The following is a 24,002-nucleotide window of genomic DNA, read 5'->3' as shown; positions in this document are numbered from 1 at the left end:
TTATTACTTTATCTCAAACCAAACGCCATCACAATATAACATCTGTTGTAAGATATAGAAAATATTGGAATAAATAAATCAGATAGAGCAGCTTGTCTTCCATAACAATTCCCATTTTCCCTCCAACGTGTGTGTGTGTGTGGCAGAAAGCTCAAGTTTCCTCATATACAGACTTGTGTAGTTGCATCATTTCTGTCCTTAGTACCCATTTTATTTTTGCTTGCTTGTGTCAGTGCTAGTGTTATGTTAATCAGTTATGTGGTTTGTAAAATTGCTTCCATTTGCTTTTAGCCATATTCACCCAAACAGCCTCATGCATTTACAGGCTGCTGTTCATCACGCTATTGAGTAACCTGTAGAACCCCACGCTGTGCCCCATGCCACTGTTTTTTTAATTTCCTACTTTTTTTCCTGTATGCTAAGAAAATCGTTAGCATAATGAATTGCTAAAAGTTGTGCTAAATGAGGGTGTTTTTTTGGGAAATGGTTCTCTGGTAGATAAATGTAGGTATGGGATTGCTAAGGGCATTTTTTAATCATAATATGAATCCAATCTGAATGGATCAGATTAAGAATCTGCTAAGAATCAAATGAGATTCAACTAGATTCTCAGTTTGAATCTTAAAGGATTTTTTTTTTTTTTTTTTTTTTTAATCCTGTCGGGATCCTCTGGGGTGGCTGGTTTCAATTATTCAACAAATTCCATTAGAAATCCTGTACATTCCTTTAGGATATTTTTACTAGGGTTTATATTTGCTGTGTTCTGTTCCAGCACAACTACAACTCACAGGGAGAAAAGACCAACGATTATGAGACAGAGCAAGACCGGCTGTCCAACCAGAATAAAGGTATGAAGAATGTCTGTCATTTTTAATCTTGACCTGTCTTGAGCATGTGAAGTTGGGGATAAATTATATTTAAATATAAGATGATGAAAATAAGTAAATAAATAAATATTAAAATTATTTTGGTGTTATTTCAGTGTTACAATGAAACATCAGTACTAAATAGACAAACAATTTAAGAACAATTTAAACAAAAGATGGACCAATATTTAAAACATACAAATTGCTAATCGAACATCTCATACTACAAAGCTAAATTCTAAAATCTAAAAATTCTAGAAATGCTTATAGTATGGCCAACTGAAAAAACTAGAAACCAACAAAAAATTATTGCCTTACAATGGCGCTTTTCAACATTATAGTTTATAATTTACTTTTTCCTCACAGTTGGAATTGTTCCACCCAGGACCAAGTCGCCTTCAGAAGAAAAGAACAATTCTGATGCCGTCCAACGGAGAAATGGGAAGGTGTCCAATGGTCACATTTCCAGAGTAGGTTAAATCTGTGCAAGTAAATTGTTTATATTAAATGTAAAAAATCTTCAACAATAGATATAAATTTTATGATAAAGTGTAATGAACTATAAAATATAGCAGGTCCTATTAGTTTTATAAACATAAATGAGTTACAGATCCAAATTACGTGTTTAGATTCAGTATAAATAGGACTAGGTGGCATTACAAGAAGTCTTTTATAAATGCAGCCTTTAATGGTGTTGGATGTGTGTTCCAGGAGAGGCCAAAGAGTGCAGTGTTCCCCGCAGAAGTGAAGTCGAAAATGAGTGTGGAGGAACAGAACGAAAGGATACGTAGAAACCAGAGCAGCTCCGTCAGAGACAAGAGGCGCAGCCTCAACCTCTCCAGCAACCAGCACGTCGATGGCTTCAAAACCTCAACTAATTACAGAGTGGTTAGTGTCATACTCTTAAACATCATGACTCTGTACTGAAAGAGTGATGAGTCAATGGGTTAGTTCACCCAAAAATGAAAATTCTATCATTAATTACTCACCCTCATGTCAGTTTCCACACTTGTAAGAACTTCATTCATCTTTGGAACACAAATGAAGACATTTTTGATAAAATCCGAGAGCTTTCAGTCCCTTCATTGGGAGAAACTCAGTTTACACATTCAAGGTCTAGAACAATAGCAAAGATATTATTAAAGTTATCCATTTGACTCCAGTGTTTAAACCTTAATTTTATGAAGCGACGCAAGTGCTTTGTTTACACAAAAAACATAATTTACCACTTTATTTATAAAAATATTGACCTGCAATCCAGTAGGGGGAGCACTACGATGCATATGTGTTGTTGACTCAAGACCGGATGTTGTTCCGTGAACACTTTTGTGTAATATTATTTTGTAAACAATATTATTTTTGTGCAAGCAAAGCACTTGTGTCGCTTCATAAAATTGAGGTTAAACCACATGGAGTACTTTAATTATGTCTTTACTATCGTTCTGAATGTGTAAATTGCTTTGCTCCCAGTGGAGGCACTGAAGGCTCTTGGTATTCATCAAAAATATCTTCATCTGTGTTCCGAAGATGAACGAAGGTCTTATGGGTGTGGAACAACATGAGGCCGAGTAATTAATGACAGAATTTTTGGGTGAACTAACCCTTTAATGCAAGGCTAGCTGGTTACAAGTGCATCTTATTACCATTAGCTCATGCTTTTGACTTGAATTCTTGCCCCCACTATTTATAAGGGTCAGATGTATTACATATTGAATTCATAAGCCTGTTTTGATCATTTAGACACTTTACAACTTGAAATAAAATGAATTTACTACACTCTCAAAAATAAAGGTTTTAAAAAGGGGGTTTTGCAGCAATGACATACCATTTTTGGTTTGGAACAGTTGTTAAAAGAACCAATTTTTTTCTTAATGTGAAAAACATTTTAAATATGGAAAGAAATTTGTTGCACTATTAAGAACCTTTTGTGCAATAGAAAGGTTACATAGATATTAAAGGTTCTTAATGGAACCATAGATGCTGAAGAACCTTTACTTTTAAGAGTGTAGTAAATAAGGTAAACTGCAAAATATATTATTGATATATTATACATCTAATAATAATTAATACATTATTTGGATTCCAGTAAGTATTTGCTTAAAACATGAAATGATTAGCCACTGGTTAATTCAAAATACACAAAAACAATTCATTTTTTGCAATGTACTTTAAGTCATGCTAAGCATTGAGCCACTTGTTCTTCCTGTTATCCAGGTGCGGAGGAGAGTAACAGCTGATGAGGTGGATATTAAGGATCTTGAGGCGGCCGTGAGGGGAGAAGGTGTGGAGTCACCCAGGCAGGAAATTGCTCGCCTGCGACGACAGGTGGAGCCTGAACACTATGACCTGGATCTCAACAAAGAGGTTAGAGGTCACATGGCAGCACTGCATTGCAAATTTTTGTTACATCGTCCAGCAATTTAACAGTTGTCTAATAATGGCTGATGTGAAGGATATGCAAGGACATTTGTGTCATTGTTTCTCCAGTTGTCCATGCCGGATAAAGTCCTGATCCCTGAGCGATACTTGGACATCGAGCCCAGTACACCGCTCAGCCCAGAAGAGCTGCGGGAAAAACAGAAGAAAGTTGAAAGAATCAAGACACTGATTGCCAAATCAAAGTATGATGCACTTCACGTTCTCATCCACTGCACACCAAATGTTTTGTTTTTGTTCTGTCTGGTCCAAACCCATTTGTCGTTATGCCATTAATCATACGCAGCACTTACTGTACAACCTGGGACCATCAAATTTTTAAAACAAGGTCAAGCTGTGAAAATAAAAGTACAAAAATACACCATAAAATTAAAAATTTTTACTCTTGTGTTCTTTGGAAAATATAACAGGTAACAGGTTTGGAACAACACTGAGTAAATTATGATAGAATTTCCTCTTTTATCTTGAAAATTACTTCAATTTCATCTGAGGATATATCTTCTTTATTGAATATTAATGGCTGATCTGTCTTTACTCCAGCCTGCAAAATGTGGTGCCAGTTTTGGACGGGCCGGTGGAGGGACCCGGTAACCCGGAGCAGCAGCTCCATGAGCAGGAGAAACGCATCGAGATTTCCTGCGCGCTGGCCGCCGAGGCCTCCCGCCGTAGCCGCCTGCTCTCCGGTGAGGAAGCCTGCCGCCCTGAGGAGCCTGGGCGAACTGTGACCCCAACTGTCTGATCACTGTCTGACCCTCATGCCCTTCTAATGTCACATGCTCCTCAATGTCCTCAATGCACACTTCACCACACTTCAGTGCTGAGGTTGCACTTTAATTATAGTTATTTTTTGAACTATTAGGTGTGATATTTTGCAAAAGGAAATGATAATATGATTTATTTTTACTGCATTTACAACATATTAATGAAGCTTTTAGATCATTTCTTGATGTGTGACCTCTGTACTGAAGCACACTGTCTAATTCCATTTATATTCACTGGGAAACTGCTCTAGAGTTTAATGACTATGAATATATTCAGGTTTATTATCTTTACTAAATCATTAAACATCAGAACATGTATGAATTGACAAAGGCAGAGGACAAACATCATTTAAAAAAAAATTATATACTGTATATATTCAATTTAAAATGCCTTTGATCTCAATTGCTAGATTAAGATTTTTAAAAACAGCCAAAATGCAAAAAAATTCATGCTAATTTTAGGATCATACATTGGACGTTTTCTTTCATTTTATTCCATTTTTTTTTAAGTCAAAATTACAATTAGCATGGATTCATTTTACCTTCTGTGTTGTGGCTCTGTGAGAGGAGAGTATATGATCACCTCTCTGTCCCACAATTCCTTTTTCAGTTGCTTCATGGCATACGTTTTTTTGTTTTATATATTCCCCCCCCCCCCATGATTCCACTGCATTGCAGCCCAGTGCGTTCCCAGTTCCCCTGCCTCCCCAACCAGCCTGGTCCCTCCCCATTCTGCTGACTACTCTGACTCCTCCCACATCATGAAGGTGTGAAGGTGAGTCCCGCCCACTGCACAACAATCCCCGCCCCTTCCTTTCACTTCCAGGTCCTCACACAAACTCTCTTCCTGGTCTTACTCATTACTGTCTTTGCCTTCTTTTACTTTCAGTAGAGCTAGAAAAAGGCGCTGAATATTGGGGCATTTACCCCACCCTGTTTTGGTAGAAAAAATATTTCCATTTTTCTAAAAGAAATTCAATTCTAGATCTTGATTAACTGCATATTTATTCCAGGATTTGTGGCTAATCCACAAACACCTCCTGCAATTGTGTTTACTGGCTTTCATTCTGTATATTTTGCATCTTTTCCAATGAAGTTTTGACACCCAAGAGTAAATCTAAAAGCTGCAGTCAGCTCATGACATTAATAGTCAGTGATGATAAAAACCATGTGACAAGAATTTTGAAAGTCCTGGTGTTTGAAATTGCACATTTGGACCATGTTGCTCATATGATCTACAGTGGACATTCACAAACACTAAATGTCTCCGTTGGTTCGTTAACAGTTCATTAAGGAGCATTTTCACCTGCTATAATCACATGGAAACCAGATGCAGAAGTGCAGTCCCATTGAATGTATTTAATGTGCATTTCTCTGATGGTAGCAAACCTCATAGCTCAAAAGACTCACACAGGCAATAAAGCGTGCCATTAAGCCAGACCATATTATGTAGGTAGCTATCTATATACATAAACGTAAGTTAAGTTTAACTATATTGGCCATGCCACAAATGGTGAGTTTAATGTAACTCAGTGGTTCTCAACCAAGGGTCTCTACTAGAGGGCCTCAGCAAACTTCAAGATGACTAAAAGTGATTTGAAATAAGACAAAAACAACATACACTGTCTGGCCAAGTGTAGACAGCATTGGCTGAAGTTACCATTTAGGACAGACTCATTCTTTTCAAATTGTTTCTCCGCCATGACAGTAAATGAACTGAAAACTTGTCCGTATTAGAAGAAAGTTTACACTCATGTACACTAATGTTCCCCCTAGTGGCAGCACATACTTGTGTTGCATTTTAAATTGCTGTCTCTGATACATTTTGGCAGATTTCTTACAAAAAAATGAAAATTCTGTCATCATTTACTCTCATTGACACCCTGTATGACTCTCAGCGTAACACAAAATTGTCCATACAATGAAAGCCAACAGGGTTTAGTGTGATTTCGGACTCTTTTGACTTTCATTGTATGGACAAAACAGTTCTTCAAAATATCTTCTTTTGTGTTCTGCAGAAGAAAGTAAAGCCTCGTTCAGACTGTTGGTCCAAATCCAATTTTTATGCATATCCGATTGAAATCTGATCAGATTTAGCAAGTGTGAATGGCAAAAAAAAAAAAAGATTTTTACAAATCTGTTTCGAATTACATTCACATGTGGTTTGAAATCCTATTCAAATCGCATTTCTGGAAATCCGTTTCAGTCTGACTGCTCTGATCAGATTTTGTGTGGTTTATGTGACTTTCTCAAGGCATGTAATACATCAGATGTTGTTATAGGAAACATGCTGAAAGTCGCTGCAGAAACAAGGTTGTGTTGTTGCAAAGTGCCGGACGAGCAGAAAATGACTATAATGGAGACATGTTTTGAAATCGGTGGAGATGACAATAATTTTAGATCAGATTCCAATCAGAGAGACAAATAATTGGATTTGGACTGACAGTGTGAACGCAACCTAAGTCAAACAGGTTTGGACCAACGAGTAAATGATGACAGAATTTCCAATTTTTTGTTGAACTATCCCTGTAAATGTAGCTAGATCCATTCACATACTTCCATAGAGTGTGTTTCTGGCCTTATTATATTTTTTGTGTGTTTGTGTGTGAAAAACATTCAACTAAAGTTCTTTGAACAAAAGTAATACAACAGTCTCTGACGATACATATGTTCTCTTTTTCTCTTTTTTTTTTCTCTCTCATCTCACATTTTCCCAGCTCAAGCTCTTGCAGCTGTCAAATTTGACGGTGAGCCCTTCTGAGTGTCCAGCAGATAAAGAAAAGATGGAAAAAAAACCCACTGAACACCAAGAACATATGTTTTGCCTTTCGTCAAACATTGTATTTCTTTTGATTACTTACACAACATCACGCAGAGAAATATTTCAAAATGTTTGGATGTGAACGGAGGGCTGTTCACACGGTTATCTGCCTCCACATCTCTGCGCACTCCTCATTCCGAGTGCGTAACCCACGGCAGAACTACGTAATTGAATTAATCAACTGTTTTGACTTGGTTTCGGAGGATGGCATTCATATTACAAAAGCTACAAACTAGCCAGGAAGTGGACGATGTTTACAGATTCATATCTGCTCTCGGTCACATTACAGTGATTGGAGTACACAGCAAATTCATGCTACATGCTCAGGACGGATTCTGCAGACACAAGCACGTTCGTGACAGGAAAGAGCGCGACGGAGACTGAGATGCGACCAGAGGAAAATAGCCATGCTTGAGGAAGTTGTAAAACCAGACCAAGGACTACAGCAAAGTTGTCAGCTCAGTTTATCTGTAAGTCATCATGAGAGAGATTCAGAACCACTGGTATGATAATTATTTGTGTTCAAAACACTAGCCTTGATTGACCACCAAGGATTTATGAACGGAACTCAGTAGGGACTTGGAACAGTCACAGACTGTGGACGAATCCGTTGATGTTTTGATCCAAAAGATGTTGTTGATACAAGAAGACTTGGCATTGGGCACTTCTCCTCCATCAATTTTAAGGCCAGACTCACTGTGACTCCTCCTGGCCTCCGTCTTTCCCACAATCCTCTCCCGTTTCTCTATAGGGCTTAAGAACCCTCTTCCCATCAGCATTGCAGTCTCTCAAACCATTGTCAGGCCTTTAAGTACCGTGTGTATCTATAAAGAAAGCATATATATTGATATGTCTATTACTCTAATCTTTGCATCAAAGCCATGTGGACTCATCATAGTGCTTTTACTGCTAGGACAGTAGTTACCAAATAATGGTACCTAAATACTTGTGAGCGTGTGTGTTAGATTATTGAGAAAAGAAGCCGAAACATTGGAAGTGTCCTTAGAGTTGTAAGTCTGCTTGTTGAAACAATGCGTGTTCATGCGGGGCCAGCAACTTGCATTACAGCCTGTATATAATGACGTTAAATTATGTAACCTGTTGCCCCAACAGAATATCAAAGCCCTTATTTGTGGATCATTGTGCCATTTGGAGATTCATTTGGCTTTCTTTTCTGCTGTGGCACAGTTTTTGTGTAAATATAGATTGACATGGAATTAAATGGAACAATATTTTGGATTATTTTTCTATCACTGGTAATTACCTCTGTAATCAAGCAGTTTGATTATAATGTATCGTAAAGTAAAGAACGATTTGCCAAACAATATAAATCTCCTGTTTTGTACTTCGATCTTTCACCATATCGAAACCTCTGAAATGCCATGCAAGTTGTTAGCCCATACTGTGCTTTCTGCTTGTCTTTTTTTTTTTTCTTTTTTTTTTAAACATGTCTTTGGTTTAACTCTTGACTAAACACTAGCCTCCGCTTGTGTATGAGATATTTTGTGTGATTTTTATTTCTCCCATTGGGAAAATTCATGGATATTGTATTGTTCTTATTCCAAAACAAAAAGAAAAAGAAAAAAAAGACCCTGAATCAAGCTAAAAACACAGTATGAAATCTGGAAAAGAAAGTCAAGTTTCAGAGAAGCAGATTACTCATTATCACTTTTAAGCAAAAACAGCCCTGAAGGGGAAGACAGAGATCTATTTTTATCATTTTTCAGAAAGAGAAAAACAAGATCAATGCGTTGCATATTTTTCTATGATGTATAAAATAAGGGTTTGATTGGTTACATTTATAAAATGATTAAAGAGAGTTTTGATCTGATATATTATAGGGAATTGAGGCTGATATATTTTTAATTTATTGACCGAAACTTTACAGCATCCTTTTGAAGGCCTTGTTTAGAGTGTTATTTTGTATGTAATTGGAAAAAATGGTCAAAGTCGCAGTTGGACAGTCAAAGCAGAGATGTCTAATATTTGATAAGATATGTAGCATATAAAGTGGGAATAACTCATTCAAAATAAGCACATTGGTCTGTGTAAATATTTTTAAAACAAAACACTGTACGTCTTCATATTTACCGTAATTAATGCTATTTTAAGGAAAAAAACAAGACTGCTTGAGCTATGCAAATCGAACTAAATAAAATACTTCATGTGCTTGCTTTAGAAGTACCCTCATGCAATAAAGTGAATGTATTTAAAACCTTCATTTGTAATTAAAAGTCTTTATTTGTTCATATCACTTTTTGAAACTTAGGCCCCGTTTACACTTGTGCGTTTTCGTTTTAAAACGGTGTTTTAAAATAATAACGATCCTCGTCTACAATGGCGTTCCAGAAACGGTCTCTGTCTACATTACACGGTGACGGCCGAAAACGCATGTCACATGACCGTTCATGCACACTGGGCATGCGCGTATAAGTGTAAACAGTTGCCTCTTGCGCATGTATGCAGAGTTTAACTGCACAATGGCTGCTAAAAATGACAACAAAGCCATCAAAGTACAGTGCAGTCTACGTGTTATTGTTTTCACGGCCGTCAAGGATACGCAAAGCGAACGTGGGCAGCCACGGCATCGGTTTCAAAAGTCTCCGTTTTGGTCCGTTTATACTGAAACGCAACCCCGGCGTTTTCAAACTAAAACGGGCTCTGCAGCATTTTCGAAAGTCTCCGTTTTCGAGGTTCGTAACCGTAGCAAAACTTACGCATTTTAAAACAAAAACGCAATAGTGTAAACGGGACCTTAAACAGAGAACAACCATGCTTTAAACATGAGACACTTTACTCCTTCTTAACAGACAAAGATTTCATTTATTCATTCACAACATTCAAATCTTTCTACAGGTAGATAAAGTTACACTTTGCTACAACAGAAGCTCTTTGCTGCAACTTGTGAGGTAAATGAATAGTTAGAACTAAATTATTTTTAACAAAATAGATATATACAGCCTATTTATTACAGTCTTAGTCATGTTTTTGCGGTTGGAAATGGAATAATCCGCAGCGAAACCCATATTGAGCCAGATGTCAGTCAATGCAACATTCCAACATGTTTTTTTCACAGAAATCTCCCAACCAATTATTTATGACCACAATCGTTCCTGGGCCACCTGTATTGTAAATGAAGCTTAGTGTTGAATATTTGCTTTATTAATTTTACATTCGCTTTTAATTTTGAGGATGAGACTTTCCTGGAAAGCAGCTATAAATTCAGTGTATTTTGACAATAACAACACAAGCACAAAGTGAAAGCCAAGAAAATGTTCCAGCAGTGGGGAATATAATGCCAGTAAATAACAAGTCACCTTTATTTATATAGTGCTTTATACAGTACAGATTGTTTCAAAGCAGCTTCTTCTGCTTGGCAAATTCTGCTGTAAAGCAGCTCTAAAAAAAAAAAAACAAACAAACAAAAAAAAAACAATATGTTTATGATATAGTATGTTTATGATACACACTCTACTGGAAAGTATTAAGGCTTTGTAGTAATTTGTTGTGAGGATCAGATGGTTATAGAACAGTTCACTTTTTTGTTAAACAAAGGATAGGACTGCACAGACTGAGAAGGTATTTGTGTAATGGAAAATAGTTAATTGTTGGAGATTGCTAATGGATACCAGGAGAGGAATGGGTTATGGTTGAGGTTAAAAAGAAAAAGATGTTAATGGCAGGCATGTTGGTGTCTTTGTAACACTGTTGTCAGGACTGAAAGAGGAAAGAAGAGGAAGAAAGAGGCGCATGTGTAGATTTTAGGGAGATAGTTTGCTACCAATAGAGAATGGGAACGTGATGTCAACGACACGATGCATTCTGGGACTTTAGGACACAGACACTACAGTAGAGACTGTGTAGGTAGATGTTAAAATGTATATTATACAGTTAAAAACACATTAGAATGGTGAATGCTTGCTGTGTTATGAACTGCCATAGCTGCTCTCAAGACCAACGTGGAAAACGCATCTCAACTGAAGCAGTTTTTCATTGAGTTTTACTTTCACTTTCACCAATGTGTTGTTTCCAAGCTGGTAAAATGAAACTTTTTTATATCATCATGATCATCAGAATGCAAAGTGCAATGACGTAGTTTTCCAGACTCTATAGAGTGCAATATTTCCCGCCTCCCAGCAGCGCTGGTTCTGGAAGTATTTTAAGTATTTTAAAAAAGTCTTTGTTAAAGAGTTATAAGACATGAACCAAGCCAATCAGCTATGAGGTGAATCATAACATTACAAACTTTTATTTGAAGCAAAAAAGTTCAGACAAAATGACAAAGGTACAAGACTGTACTTAATGGATTTTGTAAGGGTAGGAACTACAATCCCGTGAAGCATGAGCAGCATAATCAAATTAAAAATGATGGAGAAATATAAATCTTCTCATGTACAAATGTTGATATATATATATATATATATATATATATATATATATATACATACATACATACAGTACTGTGCAAAAGTCTTAGGCCATCATTAGATGTTGTTTTAGCAATAGTATAATGACCATATATAATTATTTCTCAGTCTCTTTATTAGAATATAACCAGAAAATACAGGAAATTTGTATGTTGTTTTAAATCAGAAAAAAATGGTTTCTATAGGCTAAAGTGGCAAGTATTTAGTGACCTCCCTTTACACTTGAGCAATAGCAGGAACCTGCTCTCTTAAACCTAAATGAAATGGAAAAGGACTGAAAGGCCAAGAAAACTTTCAAAATCTGTTTCTCAGAAGAGAAACTGGAAGTCCACTAAATACTGATTTTTGCTTTTACATTTTTTGTACATATTTTCTGTATTTTCTGTTTGTATCTTAATAAAGAGACAGGAAAATAAATATGGATGGTCATTAAAACATTTATAAAACAACAAAGCTGGTGGTGGCCTACTTTTGCACAGTACTGTGTGTGTGTGTATATATATATATAACGACTGACGCTAGAGGTTGCGGCCTTTAGCCTCCTTGTTAGAGCGTCCGACTCCCACGCCGGATACCCAGGTTTGAGGCCCGTGCAGAGCGGGGCGAGTAGGACCTGGGTAGAGGGGTTACATTGGTGCCGTGACCCGGATGGGAGTGAGGTTTAGGGGGGTGAGTGTAACGGAGACCAGCTAGTCACTGTGCGAGTAAACCTCACTCCTCTGATCTCAAGAGATGCTCTAGCGACTGACGCTAGAAGTTGCAGCCTTTAGCCTCCTTGTTAGAGTGTCCGACTCCCATGCCGGAGACCCGGGTTTGAGGCCCGCGCATTGAGGGGCAAGTAGGACCTGGGTAGAGGGGTTAAATGTGTGTATATGTGTATATATATAAACTATGTCACTGCAAACTACATTCTGGGTAGTCACCACCATGTTTAAGGACACCCTCAGGAGTGTACAATGAAAAAAGTCAGAACTGTGAGAAAAAGTCACAATTGTGAAATAATAATAAAAAAAAGCCGCATTTACCTTTTTTATTTTTTATTCTGTGGCAGAAATAAGGTTCCATACATGGGCAATGGGGAATATTAGTAAAATATCTGACCTTTGAATGCCACTCTTGACAAGTCATAATCAAGTAGGTGCATTCCAGAAAGCTGTATAATAATTTTATCTAGTTAGGGTCTCTGATAAATTTTTTATGTATGTTGTTTTGCACTATTTTCTTCTGAACACAGCTAATATGAATGTACAGTTATTTGTCATACCAATAAAGCACATTACATTTATGTAATGTGCTTTTTCAAATGTTTTAGTTTGGAGGGCAGGTTATATTAACAAATTGTGAAGGGGTGTTAGGGTGTACTTGTGGCAGCATCAGCTGTCATATTAGAGATTAATTAATTTGTTAGTGGGATGTGAGGTAAAGAAATAAGGGCAGAGGGTGAGTGGACACATGGATGACTGAATGGACTGTGATAGTGTGTAAAAGAGATAAAGTGATCATCAGGCAGAGCTCTCTCTCTCTCTCGTCATTCTAATACGTTTAGTTAATGTTCACCCTACGGTAGGGTTCAAAAGTCAAGTATTTATGTTGAACAGACAAACCAGTAAAAACCAAGGAACTAAAACCGGGAGATCTGAGCCAAGAAAGACAACAGAGGGGAAACCATGATCACAGTCACTGAGTTTCAGAGTGAGTGTCTTTCTTTCATTGAATATAAATGAATCGCTGTATTAGTTACAGTTCTGTACAGTTACAACTGAATACACAAACACTGGTATGTTCATTCTGACTTTTAATGTAAATTATTCAAGTAATTGTGAATAAACAGAATGTAAATCAGTACATTTAGAGAATATTTTTTACATTTTTGTTTGCAATAGCTATAAGATTTCCATGCAGTGTTCTACCTTTTAAATGACCACAATAATAATTGCTTGATTAAATATCTAAGAATATAGCTAAACAATCTGTTCTATCTGAATTCTAGAAATCGGCGTGGGTCTGTCAGGATTTGGCGTGTTCTTTGTGCTGTTTGGAATACTGCTGTACTTTGACTCGGTCCTGTTGGCGTTTGGTAATGTAAGTGCATAATGAGCTGTTTAGACATGACACAAGCTCTTTGGTCATGGGAAACTTTCTTAAAGGGATAGTTCATCTAAAAATGGAAGATTCTGTAATCTGCTCAACTTTGTCACTTTTACTAAATATAACTTTTTTTTTTTTTTTTTTTTTTTTTTTTTTGTAAAATATAGTTAATCTATTCCATACAAATTCTAAATCCAGAAATGTTAAAAGCTGAGAAACAAGGGCAAAATACATAATTTTCATTAAACACTAATTTTAGGTGAACAGTCCCTTCAAGTGTGTCAGAAAATGAGGTTTAGGTAAGCAAGTTTTTTTTAAAGAAATTAATAATTTTATTTTGCAAGAAAAATGTATATAGTTCAAATAAAAGCTAAATTTCAAACAAAAATATTGAGCAGCACAACTGATTTCAACATTGATAATAATCAGAAGTCAGCATATTAGAATGATTTCTGAAGGATCATGTGATACTGAAGACTGAAGTAATGACTGTATAAAAATATTTTTTAAATAGAAAATAGAAAACAGTTATTTAAATAGTAATAATGTTTCATAATATTATAGTTTTTACTGTATTGTAATAAATGCAGCCTTGGTGAGCATAACATTTTCTTCCAAAACCATCAAAAAAAATCTTTTGAACGGTAGTGCATATATACATAATTTTGTACTTTCCAAACATTTTCTTTCTCTTATATCAGATTCTGTTTCTGTCTGGTCTGGCCTTCATCATTGGTTTAAGGAGGACAGCCCACTTCTTTTTCCAGAGACAGAAACTCAGAAGCTCCGCCTTTTTTCTAGGAGGCGTGGCTTTAGTTCTACTAAGATGGCCTCGCATTGGCATGTTAGTGGAGACCTATGGCTTTGTGCTCCTATTTAAGTGAGTAAACAACAGTTGAATCATATCCTGTCCTTGTGTGCAAGGCAGGCGCCTCCATTTTGTTAAGAAGTTCCTACTTCAAACCAACCAAAATGCATTTTGCCCAAACTAATTTTGAAACCTTTTTCTACTTTTCATATAGCCTAAATATGCTATTTATTTGCTTGAATTGACATTGTTCTTAGATCGTTCCTCTTCTAAACAAACAAATAACAATACTCTGCGTTGTTTGTAGGTCATTCTTCCCAATGGCCTTTGGATTTCTCGCAAGAGTCTTGAACATTCCCTTTTTAACTACGGTATGGAACAAACACTGTTTTACAATGTTTGGATCAACTTAAATCTAGCTAACAAATAAGTTTAAACACAACCAAATTATTTCTTTTTACAACAATACAATTAAACATTCACAGTACTAAACATTCCTCATTGTGTCTTTGTTCTCTTTCAGATTTTAAACAGGTTATCTGGAAGTAGTTCTTCAATGGTGTAAAAGTTGTGTGGTTTATTTTATTTTAATATTTTAGTCATTGTTTAATCTTTATAATAACATGCCTTACTATATAATAACTTAAGAATGCTATTTTTGTGTTCATTTATTTTAAATACATATCTTTTTCTATTAAAAATAAATATATACTATACAATACCAGGATTTGATGTGCGCAAGACGTATGTCTGTATATTTGCCTCTTGAGATGAACACAAGCAAAAATAAAATGTCCGGTGATATTTCAAAGCTTGTTGACCTGCTCTCAATGCTACAAGTTATGCATACATATTTTAGAGGAGTGCTTTTCCAATCATCTCATTTCTATTCCATCTGTCTGCTCCCCCCAACTTCAATGAATACCCTCAAATAGAAAATCAAATGAATGATATTGAGTTCAAATATATAAAGGCTTTGTGGTTCTGGAATGTTCCGGTGAAAGGGATGGGTGGTGGACTCACCCCGGGGCAAAAAGACAAGATCAGAGGGAAAGAGGGGAGGGTTATGGAGGTCTGCGACCCACCGGGGAGGCTCTGACGCAGGTAATGTTGTATGAGAAAGATAAATTGTGTCTGAAGGTTGTATGAACCAAACGCAACCTCCATACTTGCAAGTGTAAAGGTAAGCCATTTACTTCATAGTTCTCCCATTGTTTATGTTTGCCTTGAGTTGCATACGTGTTAAGTGCACATACTGTATACACATTCTGTGTGATGGTCTTTTTGAAGCATTTGAAGTGATTGACAGTTTATTGAAGTTTTTTTCTTCTTTAATCAGTACATTTGTTCACTGGAATTGCATTTTAGCAATCTACCCAAGAGGGTCTGGATCTGAAAGTCATTTTCAAAAAAAAAAAAAAAAGAATCCACTTGTTTGTACTGTCTATGCTATTCAAAATGTAAAGAAATGTACATTTTGATCCTGCCAATTCCATGTTCAATTTGAGCCTGTGCAGTTATGAAGAATGATTTTCATTTTTCTTGTACATTTTACATTGCTATTTTATCATTGTTCTTTAGAGCAATCAGCAGCATTTTGGTTACAGAATGCCTGATTAGTTGATATTTATTTGTGGTATATTTTTTATTATATTATAATATTATTGTATTATATATTTTTTCATTTATATATATTTTGTTTTTTACATCTATGAACAGAATAGGAGTAGAGGTGAAATGATGGTTTCTGATGCTTTTGATAAATTCTCAAATTCTCTTTGATGTGTGTGTGTGCGTGTGTGTGTGTGTGTGTGTGAGGGAAACAGCATAATCATACTAAATTATGTTTTTTGAAGATGTAAAAATGTAGAATGTTTTCTGCGAGGGTTGTTTTTAGGGCTAGGGTTTAGGTTAGGGGATAGATACAGTTTGTACAGTATAAAAATCATTATGTCTATGAAAAGTCCCCATAAAACATAAAATCCAACATCTGTGTGTGTGTAAGAGAGACAGCGAGAGCTTATGAGTATGAAAACATACAGATAAATGTCACTGAAACATGTGATTTCATAAATGAGTCTTTTAATAAGTACCCATGATTCAGAAAACAACCATGTGTGCTGGTTTCTAACTGCATTTATTTCTTGCAGAAACAAATTTAGGTTCAAAACACATTAAAATGATGCTACTTACCATCATTTTGATGTTGTCAGTGGCGATTGGAGACACATACCCTTCAGGGAATTTTCAATATTACTTAGAAGGTAAGTTCAATGTTGTGGCAATAACTTATAATAAATTAACAATATAGTAAATATTAAACTGTGTTATTAAACAGCAACAAATGACAATGCAACTAAAAGAAAATTGATATGTAAGATTGTGGATGCATTGTATAGGTTTCCAAACCTGTGTGTCTTACAACATAGACTGTTGTTGTAACATGCTCTTATGAAAAAAAAAAAGTGAAATTATAAGATATATCATAAGCTTACACTTTATTCGATGGTCAATTTAGACATTCTACTAACTATAAGTAACTTTGCAACTACATGTTAACTAATATTGATAGAGTTTAGTAGACTGTTATAGGTTAGGGTTAGTACAATAAGTTGACAAAATAAAGTGTTACCTAAGCTTGTATTGGACATGAGATAAAAATATAATAACTGTAAAGCATACAGTTTTATTTGTTTGAAGTAGGCCTGTGTCTCACATCCCAGTTTTTGTTGTATCTCTAGATGAAACTCCTGATGAAACATCACTGCGGGTTCTCAGGGGAACTGATGCTCGTCCCACAGCTGGATCTCCTTCTCCCAAGCTCTCAATGCACTTCTCCATGGGTGCAGATCCTCAGCGGGGCACATGGTGGTGGTCTCCAGAAAGGCCTTACACAAAGAGAAGGCAGAATGTCGCGTACTACAATCTCAATTCTTTTGGTCTCCGCTATGGGAAGAGAGAACAGAACACGCTTACAGGATTTAAACAGAAGATACCTGTGAAGTGAGGTCCAGTGGGCCTTTTTTAATACTGTTTTTGTTCTTTTCATGTATTCCTTGTGGTAATTTAATCATCTGATTGCCATAAGTGAATGTTTTTCACTCTAAAATAATGGTCCAGATCACTAGTAATTCTAGAGTGACTAGTAACAATTGAGTGACTATAATGCATTTTATGACTATATTCAGAGTAAAAAAAGACAACTGCTCTTATATGGATTAGTTAATCTTATTAGCTGAAGTGTTCATGTTCTGCTTATTTTTCTGCATTACTTCCATTATTCTAAAGTGTTACCCATTAATGGAATAGTTATTAATCTTCAATATGAAGAGGTGTAATGATAACAAAAATGAACAAAACAACCTGAATAAAATTACTTTATTTGGTGACATTTAAAATAAAAGTTAAAAATGTTTAAAATGTCTGAACTTAATGCATTAGGTTAAACCTGTGAAAGTGTGTGCGTGTGTGTGTGTGTGTGTGTGTGTGTGTGTGTGTACTGTACTTCCTGTTCACGCACTCTGGTGATCACAAACCTAACGTTGTTTTTTGCTTTAACTTGTTCTCAGTAACTTGTTCTCAAATACTTAATGTTGCCACATCAAGCAAAATCTGGATGTTGTAATCCATTTAGCCTATTTAATTTAAATCTTGAAAACACCATCAGGTCAGGCTCTCTGATTATTTACATATTTAGGCCTTTATATTTTGAGCATGGTAAACCAAAATGAACTGCTCACCATAAAAATAATTTAAAAAAAACCCCTGTATATTAGTCTTGTTTTTGATCATCAAAATGGCAAAAAGCTTGATTAAAGACTGGACTCAAATTTCTATTTCTTCTCTGTTCTATACTAGAATAAAACAATTGGTAATAATCTGTAAAAATTCATTTAATTTTTATTTTTTATTTTTTTAAGTACAACAATCAAAGCATCTCTTTCAATGAGCAAGATTCTTATTTTTGGTACTGTATCTTGAGTGTTTTACCTTATTTAAACTGGTGACGCTCAAACCACAACTTTCCACTGACTCTCTAGATGGTAATCATTGAGTGTTTCCGTGGTTGTGCCTTTGAGAGGGAACTTGATCAGCACTGATACAAATATTAAAGATCATCATAAGAAGCAATTTGAAAAACTAAATAATTAGTGTGTCTGAAGTCATGATGTGGATTATACACCCTGTATTCATTATTACACTCTGCATGTTTTTCTTCAATGTGCTGGCAGGTAAGACACGTGGCACAAACTTTATTTTATTTTCCTGATATATTTTGTAATACATTATGCTCAATAGGATGATTGTTCAAAACCAGAAATGTAGGTCATATAGCTTAATATAAAATTATAAAATAATAAAAAAAATTGGATTAGGACTATACAAGTATGCAAAACACAAAATAAATATTAAATTAATAAAAACAGTAACACTTTATTTTAGGGTCTTTTAACTAGATGCTTATTAGCATGCATATTACTAGAATATTGGCTGTTTATTAGCACTTATTAAGCACATATTAATGCCTTATTCTGCATGACCATATTCTACATTCTTAATCCTACCCAAGACCTAAACTTAACAACTACCTTACTAACTATTTATAAGCAGTAAATTAGGAGTTTATTAAGGGAAAAAGTCGTACTAATAGTTTATATGTGTTCCCTATACTAAAGTGTTCTAATACTAAATTCCGTATGTACCACTATAATACAGCTGTTATTTTAACAATTAATTTACCTTTTTTTAAGATCTGAAAGTTGTGTTAAAATAAAACAGACTTTTATTGTAAATGATAAAGAGGTAAACACAAACATGTACAAAAATATCATCTGGAATGGAAAAAATTATATATTTTTATATATTTCTTATATGGAATAATTTCGTGTCAATAAATATATGAAAGACACTGATGTAAATGACTTTGAAATAAATCTGTCATATGCAATTTGTAACTTTGTTTAGATATTATCTAAACCTGAATATAGAATAATACAAAATTAGCACACATTGTCTTGATCACCTGTATCAATTTGTTTTAATGCAAATTAAATGTATTGCTTCCCACAGATACGGACACAAGTGAGACTTCAAACACAGAAGTTTGGTAATTCTGTAATTCTCAACATGATTTTTTTTTACTGAATTACCAGTTAAAGTTATCCTGTCTACAAACATAAACGTTTTGGTAGATTTACAATGTAACACATTATTTTAACTTTTAGTCTTTGAGTTGTATTTGTATTTTGACTTCTGTGTGAAGCGATAAGTTGCCGTACAAATCGGCTAAATGACTTGAAACGGTTCTTGTCCTAACTACATAATTAAATCTTATGATGATTCCAGTTATCAACATTTATTTATGCATTGTTTTAGTAAAGTTCTTCATCCGTTGTTGTACGGTATCATCTGTTTCCTCGTTTTCTTGGTTGTCGTTCTCCTGATTCTTCTCTTTGAAATAGTCTCCTCGAGGAAACGTGGTGAGTGAATTACAGTACTACTTTTAGTAGTATTTTTTCTTAACAGAGTAAATGACAAATGCTTGATATTATTATGATTACGTGTTTTTTCAATTAATGTGATATGTAATATGTAGCTTTATTTAGTATGTGTGTGATTTTTGTTTGAATTCAGACCTTAGAAAAGACCACACGACCAACGAAACAGGAGAATCAACCGCTTTGCGTCCGAATATTGCATTAAGTGTTTCCCCTCTTTCAGGTGACGGTAAAAACATGTTTTACAATTAGTCTTACTGTTCGTCCACTGAGGCTTTCACGCTAAACTTTGGCCTTGTCAACAATTAGGTGGAGATGATTCATCCTCTACAAGTTCTGGGACCCCTGAAGGCTCGGTAAGTCATTTGAAAACCATTAACTTCTTCCTCACGCACCTGAATGCCATCCATTACGTATTCCAGATGCATTACAAGCCATTTCAAAGGGGGTTACAATCCTTTATTAACGTTTTTGTTTGTATGTCAGCTGGCAGATCTTTCCAGTCTCTCTCAGCGGTATGTAAGCTTACAAGAGCGTTCCAAGACTTCTGACTACATAAATGTTTCAGAGAGTGCTACACCTGGACAAGTGGACTTTAATAATAAAATAATGGCTGTAGACTATGTGAATGTTAAAGAGTCCCGACGGAAGAAGATCAACAGTAAAGGCCAAGCGAGCTGTGATGACGGTACTACAAGCGTTAACAGCGATGCGAGCAATGAGTCTGCTGTGAATTACTCCATGGTTGTCTTTACTAAAACAGATAAGTAAAAGATGTGATTAGCTTTTGTAAAAAATTGGCTTAAACAAATCATTCACCAAGAAATGAAAATTCTGTTATCATTTAGGCTACTCACCCTCATGTTGTTCCACATCTATGACTTTCTTCTGCAGAACTATTGCCTATATACAGTCAAACCAAAATTTATTCAGACACCTTGAACATTTCATTCATTAATACAGTTTATTCACTATAGTTAAAAAAATATGAATATGAAAAATATAAAATATGACAGGATCTCAAAGTTAAATTGTCAAATTATGTCAGATAACACTTAAGCAAAACATGGTCAGGTCAAAGTGTCTGAATCATTTTTGGTTCCGAATTCTTATCAATTTTACTGGTAGTCTACTGTATGAAGAATTTTTGGGTATAATATGTCACAGTTCACTTTATTTTGCTATCCTCACTTATATAAATGAACTATAGTGTCCTGTACCCACTAGTAAAAATATATAAAAAATATCTGAATAATTTTTTATTTGACTGTATATAAAGTAGTTTCAGTAGTTTTTGCCCATCAGAATAAAAAGTCAATGGGGTCCCAAGTAACATTGGATTGACATTTCAATTTATGGGTAAGGAAATAAAAATCTTCTTTTGTGTTTCACAGAAGAAATTAAGTCACACAGGTTTGGAATAGCAAGAGGGTGAGTAAATGATGACAGAATTTTCATGTTACAGTTTAATTGTCCCTTTAACACTGTGTAAAAAGATGTGCATGTATGAAGTTACAAATGTTCATATTTTCATCACAAAAACACAAAATTTTAAACACGGTTACATAAACATAATGGATGGGAGGCATTTCACTTTTCCAGTGAATTTTCAGGCGCACATTTTAGTGCATTTTTCACATCATAAAACACCACATCCTGACAGGAAGGAACCCGACATGCGTCTGTGAAAGTCTTACAGTAATAAATAACTAGTTTAAATGTGCAGACATACATGATAACAAACATGCCCCTTCTTCACTATTCACACTTGCTTTTCCACCGTCAAAGCATCATTTTTCATTTAGGGCCTGAGGGGAAACTATAAAAATCTCACGATGCAAAAGAAATGCATCTCTCTGGAACATTGTTATAAAAGGATAACTTTTAAGTGTAACTTTGATATTTCCCAATACCACCACATGTTTGCTGAAATTTGTTATATTTGATATTTACAGGTTTAATATTTGATATGCCACATATCAAAATGTCATGGTGGTGGATCACATCAGCTTGCACTGACAGTGTCCAACCACTTGGTGGTATCAATGGCTCTGCATGTGTTGCTATATGAAGTAGTAGTCACTATGAAAACCTATTTGAATGTGAGCTTTGTGTAAAGCTGTGATGTTATTTTGAATACAATAACTATATTTATCTGTGTGTGAACCAATGCCAGGAGCATTATTATAGGATGTTATCATCCTTCCAAAAATTTTTTCAGTGATTTAAACAACCCTAACCACACATGTGAATATCTGATAAACACAAACCCTCAAAAGAACCCAAAGGACTTTAAAAGTCACCCTCTTTATTCTGATAAGACACAGATGTTTAAATAATTAGAGTAGACGTCCAGCTTCCAAGAAACGCTTCTATTTTGAGTTCGCATTTGTATTGAATTCATTACAAAATTAGTTTTGTATTGGGGCACTCCTTTCAGGTACTGCACAGAGTGAGCCTTTTGTGCAACTGCTTTAAATTCAGCAGCAACAATTGTAGCTCAATGAACTTAAAGTACATGTCTTTATGAATTTTGCTACAGCGTGTTAAACTTCGTGTCATAGAAGCTTTGCTGCAGACATTCATAAACACACTGCCTGCATGTGGTTCTGTTTAGGGATTGAAATAGTTCATTTCATAACAGATGCTGAAGTTGAAGGGCTTTCCATCTTTAGTGGCAGGGCAACAAAGAAATGCTATTGCATTGCTAACATCCGACTGATAATGGACTTTGATCTGTCTGCTTTATTAGGTACTCAGCTGCACATCATTTTGTTTTTAGTCGAAGAGATTGTTCTTAATACATTTTTAATAAAAACTAAACTTTTTTCTTTATAAAAATGTCATTGTCACATAATCAAACATTTAATTACAAAAAGTGCTTTTCCACAGGCAGTAAAAAAAGATTGACTGTTGCACAACGTAAACCAATACAAGAAGGATTCCAAGCATTTTTGGCACATCCATTGAGGTTTGGCATGTGAAATTTGGTGGTTTGGTTAAATAACAGCGCTCTGTTTTAAAAAATCTCCACCAGCACATGCAAGATCTGTGTTGTAGTCAAAATCAGCCTTATTGAGTTGGTGTGGCCCTAAACCTTTTTTCTTTCATATTTTTTTTTTTTTCATTTTGGCTTTTTTCTTTTAATATAAACCATACAAATGGCTAATAATTCCAGTTCTGACATTTTGCACTAAACAACAGCTTTGCACAAAGAACCTGAAACTCTGTGGTCATCAATGCATTGCTAATAAGCCAGTGTCATCGAATTAAGTTGTAAAACGTGCAGTATAAACAATCGATGAAAGAAAAGGAAAACAAAGACATAGTTATATCAAATGTTATAAGATGTCATTAAAATAGCTCTAATGTTTCATGCTAAAGGCTTCAGCGTGTCGACAGTATCACAATGGCTTCATGATCTAATTCAATAAAACCTGCTGGTATGTTGTTAATTCCTTGTGTGCAATGAAAGTTTGACCACCAAAACCTCACATACTGTAAATAAACTTCTCTGGCCTTATTGCTACACCATTTTGAGACCTTTCAGTTTTAAAACCACAAGAATTACATTTAAAATATTTAGGGCTGGAGGAGTGGATTACATTTTCTGGGTTTTTTTTGTTTTTTAACATGCTACAGTGCATCTTAATGACAGTGTGTTTTCAGTCACTTATCTGTTCTTTTATGTCTGCATATGTAGGGAGATCAGGACGTTACTAGGGTTTTGCCTCAAATGTCCAGCTGCATTAATTATTGGTTTCAAACACTCTTGAATTAGTACTTTTTGTGTGTGAATTATATCTAAACAATCCTATTGTTATAGTTTTGTTATAGCTAAAATGCATATTTCCATATTGATTTGTCTTATGGTAAGTTAGACCAAAAACATTTTTTTTTTTTTGTATATCACATGAAAACTAAGGTGAAGTACATTGTTTTTAGCATTTAAGGTAAAGATGATGACAACAGATGAATAATTCTGTTACAGATGCAGTCCGTAAGTTTTGCCTCTTTGTTGCCATCTCTGTTTGAAACCTGAAATTGCAGTTATTTGCGGTATTATCGTCTTTACGTGGGTTGTGCATCGGCACGGCTCCTCAGCACAGATGAATCTAATGTTTGCTGGCAGTCAGTACTGTAGGCCTACTTTGGATTCACTGATCTTGGAAGTATGACCAAAATAAGAATTTTCACCAGAAAATGTCATCTGAACAAGTGAGTAACATGTCTGCCACTTTTGTTCTGACCAACTGAGAAAAAAAAACATTACAATAAATAGCGCAACCTATGGTGA

At 35.2% G+C, this 24,002-nt stretch overlaps 2 protein-coding genes and 1 long non-coding RNA gene across 3 annotated transcripts in view; all 3 read left to right on the top strand.

Moving 5' to 3' along the window:
* Window positions 1-9,105, top strand: part of plekha6 (pleckstrin homology domain containing, family A member 6) — a 66,040-nt gene extending 56,935 nt beyond the window's left edge. Inside the window, 8 exon segments of the mRNA XM_051911606.1 lie at window positions 773-848; window positions 1,233-1,336; window positions 1,578-1,754; window positions 3,081-3,230; window positions 3,354-3,487; window positions 3,843-3,985; window positions 4,742-4,838; window positions 6,781-9,105. Coding sequence (XP_051767566.1) covers window positions 773-848; window positions 1,233-1,336; window positions 1,578-1,754; window positions 3,081-3,230; window positions 3,354-3,487; window positions 3,843-3,985; window positions 4,742-4,836 — 879 coding nt within the window. The 3' untranslated portion in view covers window positions 4,837-4,838; window positions 6,781-9,105.
* A 142-nt stretch (window positions 9,106-9,247) lies between these two features.
* On the top strand, window positions 9,248-15,018 carry golt1a (golgi transport 1A). The gene is made up of 6 exons (XM_051911615.1): window positions 9,248-9,577; window positions 12,910-13,003; window positions 13,302-13,393; window positions 14,101-14,279; window positions 14,515-14,578; window positions 14,731-15,018. Exons 2-6 carry the CDS (start codon window positions 12,979-12,981, stop codon window positions 14,770-14,772), a joined length of 402 nt encoding a protein of 133 aa, XP_051767575.1. The 5' UTR covers window positions 9,248-9,577; window positions 12,910-12,978; the 3' UTR covers window positions 14,773-15,018.
* Window positions 15,019-17,213: 2,195 nt separating this feature from the next.
* On the top strand, window positions 17,214-23,160 carry LOC127522057 (uncharacterized). Its single transcript, XR_007932518.1, has 6 exons — window positions 17,214-18,439; window positions 19,278-19,314; window positions 19,584-19,687; window positions 19,842-19,928; window positions 20,015-20,061; window positions 20,192-23,160. It is a non-coding gene; the product is annotated as an uncharacterized LOC127522057 (long non-coding RNA).
* Window positions 23,161-24,002: the final 842 nt, after the last annotated feature.

This window comes from Ctenopharyngodon idella, chromosome 11 (assembly GCF_019924925.1).
Source record: "Ctenopharyngodon idella isolate HZGC_01 chromosome 11, HZGC01, whole genome shotgun sequence".
Classification (NCBI taxonomy): Eukaryota; Metazoa; Chordata; class Actinopteri; order Cypriniformes; family Xenocyprididae; genus Ctenopharyngodon; species Ctenopharyngodon idella.
Note: the sequence above shows the minus strand (reverse complement) of the source record. Positions and strands in the feature narration are given on the sequence as shown.